A 10,588-nucleotide genomic window follows, 5' to 3' on the forward strand; every position below is an offset into this window, starting at 1 on the left:
TCCCGGCTCTTCCTTCTTGGTGGTAGTGAGGTCCCTTCCCTTTCTGCTTGTTTCTCTCTCCTTTTATCTCTTGTAAGATACAAGGTGTGACTCAAGCAAGGGTGTGACTTAAGTAAGGACGTGACTCAAGATATACCCCACACTAATCCTGCCTCATTAACATATAGGATTTACAACACATAATTATACAATACCACAAAACAGAGGACGATTATATCAGATTACAAAATGGAGGACAACCACACAGTACTGGGAATCATGGCCTAGCCAAGTTGACACATATTTTTGGCGGACACAATGTAATCCATGATACCACCCTACTCGAGTATGACTTAATAACATAACCTGCAGAGCAGGTGCTTCCCTCCTGGCCACGCACTGGCTGGCATAATCAGCCCCACCCCCAAGCCAGTGCTGCTCAGTGTCCAAGGAAATACGAAATATGCATAATGGAAAGTGTATTACATCAGAGTAGAGTGATGAAGCCCACACTCGTGCACCCACCCCTTAAAGAAGGGAAACTGGGCAGCTCCATGTGTCCCTACCAACCCAAGCTTCCCTCCCCACCCAGGCTGACCACTGTCCTGGACTCTCACGGGTATTATATAGTTGCACTTCTTCATGGTTTTACATCATGGGTATGTATCCCTAAATAATACATTGTGCAGTTCTGCGTGGTTCTCAACTGTACATAAAAGGGATCATCTGTGTGGACTTTTTAGAAGTCGCATGCGATGTGGGAGGACCATTCATGTAGGTGAATGTGGCTGTGATCCACTCCTCCCCACCCTGTCAACTCTGCATTGTGTGATCAGATCATGGTTTATTTTCCAGTCTGCCACTGACAGACTTTGGCTTGTTCCCAGTTTTTTGCTGGAACGAACAGTGCTGCCGAGAAGATTCCATCTGTATCTGCAGACGTACATGGACAAGCATTTCTCTAGTGTATACAGCAAGGGACCCTTGGGCTGTGGGGTTTGGGCAGCTTCACTTTTACTTAGATAGAGATAAATAGCTGCTATCGAGTGGACTCGGACTCATGGCAACCTTACGTACAACAGAACATAGTATTGCCCGGTCCTGTGTCATCCTCAACATCAACTGTGGGTTCGAATCCATCGTTGTGGTTATTTTGCCAATCCATCTAGAAATTCATTGTCTCACAGTTCTGGAGGCTAGAAGTCTAGATTCAGAGTGTGGCTCTAGGGGAATAGCCTTCTTTTTCAGTTTCTAGTAGCTGCTGGCAGTCCTTGGTGTTCCTGGGCTTGTAGATACATCTGCCTCTGTCTTCACGTGGCGTCTGTCTCTCCCCTATGTGTGCGTCTCTGTGTCTATTCTGCCCGTTTTATAAGACACCACTCAGATAGGATTAGGTTTAGACCCACCCTACTCTGATATGATCTCATTAACATAACAAAAGAAACCCCTGTTTCCAAACAGGGTCATATTCACAGGTGCATGGGTTAGGACTTCAACATAACTTTTTGGGGACACAATTTAACTCAACACACTCCCTCTGGGGGCTCCAAGGGGAGAATCCATTCTTTGCCTCTTCCATCTTCTGGTGGCTGTGGGCATTCCTTGGCTTCAGACCACATCACTCTAATCTCTGCCTCCATCCTCTCCTGGCCTTCTCCTCTGTGTGTCTCTTACGAGGACCCTTGTTATTAGATTTGAGGCCCAGCCCGATAATCCAGGATGATTTCCTCGTCTCAAGATCCTTAACTTAATTACATCCTTAAAGACCCTTATTCCAAATAAGGTCATGTTCACAGGTTCCGGGGATTAGGGCGTGGGCATATCTTGTTGGGGGCCACCATTCTGCCCACTATAGGTGGTATGAGAGAGGCAAATTGAACCTTCTATAGAAGAAGTCCATAGATAATATCAACAGGGAGTCCCAGAAGGAACAGCCAACACATGTGTGCCAGCCTCTTGACGGTCCACACCAGGAGTCACAGCAGAAAGAGTTGGAGGTATTGCCTCTAGGGAGCAAAATCCAGAGGCTGGAGGACAGGGCAGGTACAGCGGTACTGAGTCAAAGCTGCATTGTACCACCTGACCTTCCAAGTGGTGTATGTGTATCACATGGATAACGCGTGTGTGTTGAAAATATGCAAAACAAGACATTCACCAATTCAATAATTTCTACATGTACAATTCAGTGACATTGATTCTTCAAGCTGTGTACCCTTTACCACTATACTTTTCCGAATTATTCCACCACCATTAACATAAACTCAATGTCCCCTAATTACAAACTCCCCTTTTCCCCCTCCCTCCCAGCCCTGGTAAGCACTAATAATCTTTAGTTTCTATGTATTTGATTATTTCATATAAGTGAGAGCATACAGTGTTTGTCCTTTTGCAACTGACTTATTCAGCATAATGTTTTCAAGGTTCATCCATGTTGTGTCATGCATCAGGACTTCATTGCTCTTTATGGCTGAGTAGTATTCTCTTGTGTGTATGTACCATATTTCGTTTATCCATTCATTGGTTGATGGGCACTTGTGTTGTTTCCACCTTTTGGCTATTGTGAAAAGCGCTGCAATGAATTGGTGTACAGGTTTCTATTTGCGTTCCAGCCTTCCCTTCTTCTGGAGTATATACCTAAGATTGGGATTGCTGGGTTAAATGGTAGTTCTATGTTCAACTTTTTGAGGAACCACCAAACTGTTTTCCACAGTGGCTGCACCATTTTACATTCCCACCAGCAATGGATGAGGGTTCCAGTTTCTCCACAACCTCACCAACACCTGTTGTTTTCCTTTTTTTTTTTTTTTTGATCACTGCCATTCTAATGGGGGTGAGGTGGTATATCACTGATAATGTCTTAAAGTTAACTTACAGGGAAGTTGTTTATGGGCAACTCAGTACCTGGGGAGTGGAAACCCATAGGGCATGTAGATTTTTGTCTGGACTCTGACTTTCAGGCCATTGCCCACTGTGGGCTGCTCTCGGCCTGGACCCTCGGGGGCCTCTCACCGTGGCCCACTGTGGGCTGCTCTTGGCCTGGACCCTCGGGGGCCTCTCACCGTGGCCCACTGTGGGCTGCTGTCGGCCTGGACCCTCAGGGGCCTCTCACCATGGCCCACTGTGGGCTGCTCTCGGCCTGGACCCTCGGGGGCCTCTCACCATGGCCCACTGTGGGCTGCTCTCGGCCGGACCCTTGGGGGCCTTTCACCACGGCCCACTGTGGGCTGCTCTCGGCCCCACACCATGTTTCCCTTTCTCTGTGCAGAGACTCCACAGTGGCCTCCTGCTCCTCAGACAAGGCCAGGACTGAGGCAGCCCCCGTGGTCCCACACGCTGCCCCCGTGGCCACGAGGGAAAAGATCCGATCCCGGTTCCACAGCAGCCATGACCTGATCCACCGCCTCTTCGTCTGTATATCCGGTGCGTTGCTGGGGTCTGGAGCGGGTGGGCTGGCTCCTGGATGCGAAGGGCCCCACCTATGCCTTAGGGGAAGGCTGAGCCAGGTGCCCAGCTGTGGGTGGTGGGAGCCCCCAACGTGCCTGGCTCTGCAGAGAGGCTTCATACACTGTTTCGTTTCCGTGTCCCCAGGTAGAGACAGGGCCCCTGGTTGGTGCAAACAGTTAATGCACTTGGCAGCTAACTGAAAGGAGCCTCGGGATAAAAGTACTACTTCTGAAAACCCAACCACTGAAAACCCTGTGGAGACAGTTTCTACTCTGACACACATGGGGTCGCCAGGAGTCTGGCAACTGGTTTTGGTTTTGTGTAGAGACAGGGGCTTAGTTCTCCTCTAGGACCGCTGAGCTGTAAGCTGGGGAACTGCTCCCACTTTTCTGGGCCCCTCCCTGCACCCTCTGCTGGGGATGAGCTGTGGGCTCTGTTTAATTCGTACCTCAGGTGTTATTTCCCCTCGTGTCCATCTTCCTTCTCTTGGGATGTGGAGCGTGAGGGGGAGATGAGTATTTTGTCACCCAGGGGAATTCGGAGAGGGGAGTGAGCACAAAAGGTGTACTTTTACCTTTCCCTTTTGGTGTATGTGTGTGGTGTATGTGATGTGTGTATGTGTGTATAGCGTGTGTGGTATGTATGGTGTGTGGTATGTGTTGTGTGTGTTTTATGTGTGGTGTGCTGTGTGTACATGTGTGTGGTTGGTGTATGTGTGGTGTGCGTGGGTGTATGCAGTACATGTGGAGTGTGTGTTTGGTGTGTGGTATATGTGGTGTGTGATATGTGTGGTGTGGTGTTTGTGTGTGTGGTTTGTGTGTGGTGTGGTGTGTGTACGTGTGCGGTTAGTATGTGGCATGTCTGTGTGGTGTGTATGTGTTTGGTGTAGGTGATGTGTGGTTGGTGTGTGTGGTGTGTGTGTGCTGTGTGTGGTGTGTGTACGTGTGTGTCTGGTTTGTGTGTGTGGTGTGTGTGTATGTGTGGTATGTGTGCTGTGTGAGTTTGTGTGTCTGTGGTATGTGTATGTGAGTTGATGTGTGTACTTAATGTGGTGTGTGTTGGTGTGTGTACTTTGTGTGTGGGTGTGTGTAGTTAGCGTGGTGTGTGTTGGTGGTGTGTGTAGTTGGTACATGTAGTTAGCGTGGCATGCATGTAGTTGGTGTGTGTAGTTAGCGTGGTGTGTTGGTGTGTAGTTAGCGTGGGGTGTGTGTGGTGGGTGTGTGTAGTTAGCGTGGTGTGTTGGTGTGTGTAGTCAGCGTGGTGTGTTGGTGTGTGTAGTTAGTGTGGTGTGTTGGTGTGTGTAGTTAGTGTGGTGTGTGTGTTGCGGGTGTGTGTAGTTAGCGTGGGGTGTGTTTTATATAACTAACACACTCACACGGCTCAGAGGTATACAGTGGAGTCTCCACTGCCCCGTCTCCTGCCCATCCTGTTTCCCTGGGCTCCTGGCGTGTGGAGCCTCTTGGGCCTGCGGTCATGGCTATTTGGGGCAGCCATGTATTGGCTTGGGGTTCACCCACCGCTGGGGCGGGCGGGCTTTGCAGGTGGGGTCTGGATGCCCCAGTTGCCGTGACGGTCAAAGGTGATGCGTGGGGGTGGACCCCATGGACCCTCTGTTGAGGAACCTCCACTGCGTAGTAGTGGCTGTGACCGCACAGGTAGAACGCCTGCATGTCGGTAACGGCCTGGCCCGAGGTGGTGCTGGTTAGTAGGTGTCATGCCTTCCCCCACCTTCCCTGGGCGCCTCAGGTTCTCTTTGCCAAAGGAAGTGTCTCCATGGGGTCCAGGCAGCCCCTTCTCCCCCTGGTTGGTCTGAGGGCACGTGGCTCTTGAATCGCGGGCCCTGGCATAGTTTCATCCAGAAACAACATCATACTTCCGAAGTCGGCCAGCCTGACCTGTCCTTCCATCTGACCTGCTGTTGTTCTCACCTGTGGCCCTCTTCCCAGGTGTGGCTGACCAGCTGCAGACCAACTATGCCAGCGACCTCAGAAGTATCCTCAAGACACTGTTTGAGGTCATGGCTACCAAGCCGGAAACGGACGACAAAGAGAAGCTGAAGAAGGGTGAGGACCCGCTCAGGCCAGGCTCTGTCCACCATCCACAGGAAGTGGGGCCCAGAAAACTGCACCTCTCAGCCCTGCGCAGACGTGGCCCGTCATGTGGGAGCAACCACCCACCCTAGTTTGTCCGTGACCTGCGCCTTCCCAATGGAAACGGCTCAGCGGTGCCAGGCTATCTGCTGTGGGGACCAAGGGATGTAATTGCCAAGAGAAGTGGGGTCACAGCCAGGCAGGCAGGCAATGACCCCCTACACACATGCTCACACACGCAGCTGCCCCTCGCCTCTGCCCACACTTCCCAGCAAGGCAGCCCAACCCCGTGCTGTGGACGGGCGTGGGCTAGACCTGGCAGCGGTGCGGCATCACTTCTTCCAAATTCTGTCACGCCGCCCAGATCCAAGGGAGGGGACACAGACGCCATATCTCTGTGAAGAGCTGCAGTCTGTGGCTGCCTTTAATCGGCCACACTTGTTTGCACACGTTCACACACATCGCAGACACGTGCGATGCTCTTACCCACAGTCATGCACACGCACACACACGCCCACACACATAGTGGAGTTATTTGGTGATGGAGGCTGGCGTCAGGGCTGGAACTGATAGATAAGGTCTGGGGAGTTCACCCCCTTGCTGCCCGCAGGGACGTGGCAGGGTCCCGGGATGGGGAAGGACGCAGGCCCTGCTTCCCCTGCCCTCGTGCAGGCAGAAGCTCTCATTCTGGAAGAACCTCCCTCGTCACTGGGGGGCCCAGTGGGCTTGGCCTGCCAGAGCCCCTGCACCAGGCTATACTGCCTCCAAGTCCCAGAGAATTCTTGGCCTGCTGCTTCTGGGAAAACCCTACTCAGAACTAGCTCCACAAACAGAGTGCCCCCTCTCGGCACCTGTTAGGACACTGAGCTGCACAAAGCCCCCCACCCGCCTGGGGGGTCACAGTCCAGGGGCCCTGACCCCCAGGCGGGCAGTGCAGGGCCCCTGTGTGTCAGGGGGCACAGTGAAGAGGGGGAGCCCTCCAGCCTTGGGGCCCACCATGCTGTGCAGGTGAGGGCCTCAGACCACACCCCTAGGAACACAGCCACGTACCTGGACCAGCCCCTTGGGGGACCTTGTGACCTGTGCGGAACTAGACAGGCAAGCAGGGAGCGAGGAAGTGGAAGCCAGGTCACCCTGGCCCAAGGAACCAGCCTAACGTGCTCAGATCGTAGCTTGGGCGACAGGCCTGAGTGGGTCATGCCTGGCTCAGAGGGTGGAAGGACAAAGGGCTGCTCCAAATGGGCAGAGGGGATGGAGATTCAGGAGCAGAGGATCATGGGGTGCATGGTTGACCACATGGTGGACCCCGTGCTTGGCCACAGCAGGCTGCCAGAAAGGGCTTGCCTTCACCATGGCCTCGGTCCCAGAACCTGGCCGCCCCTCCCGACTGGGGCCGAGCTGCCCCCACCCTGGCTCAGCCCCGCAGCCCCGCGCAAGCCTAGCCAGCCTGGGGCCCAGCCGTCAGTAGAACGTAGACTTATGAAGGCCTATCCTGGGTCCTGTGGGCCGGCATCTACAGAGCCCTCCAGAGCCTTAGCCCCTGCTAGAGGCCCCATCCCCACAGCCAGGGGGGTCCCAGGGCGGGCAGCAGGCGGCCCATTCGGGCCTCAGGTCGCACGTCCTCTCCGAGTGGCCTTTATGTGGGTCTGGGTCCCTTCTCAGCAGGTCTGGCAACAGGTGGCCATGGCGAGGGGAGAGAGGGCTCCTTCTTCCCTGAGGAAAGCTGGGTGAGGGTGACGCAGGCCCGGGCCGGTGTGAGTGGGAGTGCTCACTCACCCCCAGCCTTCCCAGAGCCCTCTACCCTGGGGCCTGTACCCTAGTGCCCTGGGGCCTGTACCCTAGGACCCTGTACCCTGGACCCTGCACCCTAGGGCCCTGCATCCTGGGCCCTGCACCTGTACCCCGGGGCCCTGTACCCTTGGACCCTGCACCCTGGGCCCTGCAGCCTAGTACCCTGGTCCCTGTACCCTAGGATCCTGCACCCTGGTCCCTGTACCCTAATCCCTGCACCCTGGGCCCTGCACCCAGGACCCTGCACCCTGATCCCTGCATCTTGGTCCCTGCACCCTGATCCCTGCGTCTTGGGCCTCACATTCTGGGCCCTGCACCCTGGGCTCTGCACCCTAGGACCCTGCACCCTGGGCCCTGCACCCTAGGACCCTGCACCCTAGGACCCTGTACTCTGGGTCCTGGACCCTGGGCCCTGCACCCTAGGACCCTGCACCCTGGACCCTACACTTTGGGCCCTGCACCCTGGGCCCTGCACTCTGATTCCTGCATCTTGGTCCTTGCACCCTGATCCCTGCATCTTGGTCCCTGCACCCTGATCCCTGCATCTTGGGCCCTGCACCCTGGGCCCTGCACCCTAGGGCCCTGCACCCTGAACCCAGCACCTGGGCCCTGCACCCTAGTACCGTGGTCCCTGTATCCTAGGAGCCTGCACCCTGGTCCCTGTACCCTGGGCTCTGCACCCTAGGACCCTGCACCCAGGACCCTGCACCCTGATCCCTGCATCTTAGTCCTTGCACCCTGATCCCTGCATCTTGGGCCCTGCATTCTGGGCCCTGCACCCTAGGACCCTGCATCAGGGACCCTGCATCCCAGGCCCCTGCATCATGGACCCCTACACCCGGGCCCCTCACCCCCCTGCACTCTGTACCCTAAACCCCTCACCCTGGGCCCCAAGGCAGAAAGGCACCCCTGACGGGGTCAGGCTCAGGCCTGCTGGGGCAGCAGACAAAGGCTACAGGGATGGTACTCCACGTGCCACAAGACTGTGAGGTAAGCTTAAATCCCAACAGCAGGGACCCTGTGCTGAGGATGCCGTTAGGACCTGGCCCTGCTGGCAGCAACCATGGGTGTGCGGTGCCCGAGGCCGAGCCCTCTGCCCCCAGGGCATTCCTGTCCCTGGGCTGGTAACCGCGCCTCCTACAGCTGCTCTTTCTCTTGCAGTCACCCAGACCCTGCGGAGCGCGGCCCTGGAGGACTGCGCCCTGTGCCAGGAGACCCTGTCGTCCTCCGAGCTCGCAGCCAAGGCCCGGGACGGGGACTTCGAAGGTACGTGGGAGGCCTGGGCAGGGCTGGAGCGCTGCACACTGAGCTGAGGGTGGCAGGAGCCTGTTTCTGGACGTTTCCGCCCCTCTGTCCTGGGCCCGGGGAGCCCTTTGCAAGCTTGGGGCACGGGGTATCAGTCAAAGGACAACACCAGGGGGTCTGGGCTGGAGGCATCGAGGTCCCAGCAGAGTGTGCCCAGAGCTGAGCTGGGGCTTGTTTTCTTCATTTCTTAGCCCTCCACCTCTGCCAAAGGGCTTCGACATGGGCAGCCCACCAGACTGGGTGCTGGCAGGGAGAGGTTTGGGTGAGGACCCCTGCCAGAATATCCTAGGGAGCGTTCTCTAAGAAACAGAACAGTGATATATGTGCCTGCACACACACACACATGCACACACACGCACACGCATGCGCACACACATGCAGGCACATGCACACGCACACACACACGCACACACACACATACGCAGAAAACCGTTGCCATTAAGTCGATTCCAACTCATAGCAACCCTATAGGACAGAATAGAACTGCCCCATAGGGTTTCCAAGGAGCAGCTGGTAGATTCGAACTGCCAACCTTTTGGACAGCAGCCGAGCCCTTAACCGCTGTGCCACTAGGGCTCCTTAAGGGCTCAGCTGCTAATTGAAAGGTTGGCGGTTCAAACCCACCAGCTGCTCTGCAGGAGAAAGATGTGGCAGTTTGCTTCCAAAAAGATTATAGCCTTGAAACCCAATGCGGCAGTTCTACTCTGTCCTCCAGGGCTGCTATGGGTCGGAATTGACTCGATGGCAATGGGTTTGGTTTCTGTTTTGTTTTGTTTTAATATATATAATTTTATTTCCTTTGTTATTGTTGTTGAGAATATTCACAGCAAAACATACACCAATCCAATGGTTTCTACATATACAATTCAGTGACACTGATTACATTCTTCGAGTTGTGCGACCATTCTCACCCTCCTTTTCTGAGTTGTTCCTCCCCCATTAACGTAAACGGACTGCCCCTAAGTTTCCCATCTGGTCTCTCAAGTTGCTGTTGTCACTTTGATCTCATATAGACAGTTCTTAAAAGAGCACAATGCTCAAGGCAGACATTGTTTACTAGTTAAGCTAAACTGTTGTTTGGTTTTAAGAAGGCTTCGGGGGATTTTTTGGTTTCAGGTTTAAAGATTATCTCAGGGCAGTAGTTTCAGGGGTTCATCCACCCTCCATGGCTCTAGGAAGTCTGGAGTCCATGAGAATTTGAAATTCTGTTCTGCATTTTCCCCCATTTTATCAGGATTCTTCTATGGAATCTTTGTTCAAAATGTTCAGTAATGGTAGCCGGGCACCATCCAGTTCTTCTGATCTCATAGCAAAGGAGGCATTGTTCATGGAGACAATTAGCCACACATCCATTTCCTCCTATTCCTGACTCTCCTTCTTCCTCTGTTGTTCCAGGCAAATAGAGACCAATTGTTGTGCCTTGGATGGTTGCTTGCAAGCTTTTAAGACCCCAGGCATATTCAATGAACTAGGAGGTAGAGCAGAAGCACTCAACACGTTATTAGGCCATTAGCTGGGCTGTCCCATGAAACGATGACTCTAAACCTCCAAATCAAGGAGCTAAATCCTATGAGATTTTTGGTTATGATGGGTTTGGTTTTGGTTTACATATATACATATATATATAAACCCGTTGCCATCGAATCATTTCCAACTCATAGTGACCCTATAGGATAGAGTAGAACTTCCCCATATGGTTTCCAAGGAGTGGCTGGTAGATTCGAACTGTCACCCTTTCAGTTAGCAGCTCAGCTCTTAACCACTGCATCACCAGGTCCCCATGTGTGTATATATGTATATATACCAAAAAAACCCAAACCAAACCCATTGCCGTCGAGTTGATTCCGACTCATAGAAACCCTATAGGACAGAGTAGAGCTGCCCCATAGAGTTTCCAAGGAGCGCCTGGGGGATTCGAACTGCCAACCTTTTGGTTAGCAGCTGTAGCTCTTAACCACTATGCCACCAGGGTTACCTTA

At 53.7% G+C, this 10,588-nt stretch overlaps 1 protein-coding gene across 3 annotated transcripts in view; it reads left to right on the forward strand.

Annotated features, from left to right (window-relative positions):
• The window catches only part of ZFYVE28 (zinc finger FYVE-type containing 28), an 82,912-nt gene that overhangs the window by 68,773 nt on the left and 3,551 nt on the right, over positions 1-10,588 (forward strand). For 2 of the 3 annotated variants that reach the window (XM_004383517.3, XM_023738006.1), the window contains 3 exons: positions 3,245-3,399; positions 5,370-5,486; positions 8,466-8,570. In XM_004383517.3, coding sequence (XP_004383574.1) covers positions 3,245-3,399; positions 5,370-5,486; positions 8,466-8,570 — 377 coding nt within the window. The remainder of the gene's footprint in view (positions 1-3,244; positions 3,400-5,369; positions 5,487-8,465; positions 8,571-10,588) is intronic. The other variant, XM_004383518.3, reaches the window with a different exon arrangement.

This window comes from Trichechus manatus, unplaced genomic scaffold, assembly GCF_000243295.1.
Source record: "Trichechus manatus latirostris isolate Lorelei unplaced genomic scaffold, TriManLat1.0 scaffold00111, whole genome shotgun sequence".
Lineage (NCBI taxonomy): Eukaryota > Metazoa > Chordata > Mammalia > Sirenia > Trichechidae > Trichechus > Trichechus manatus.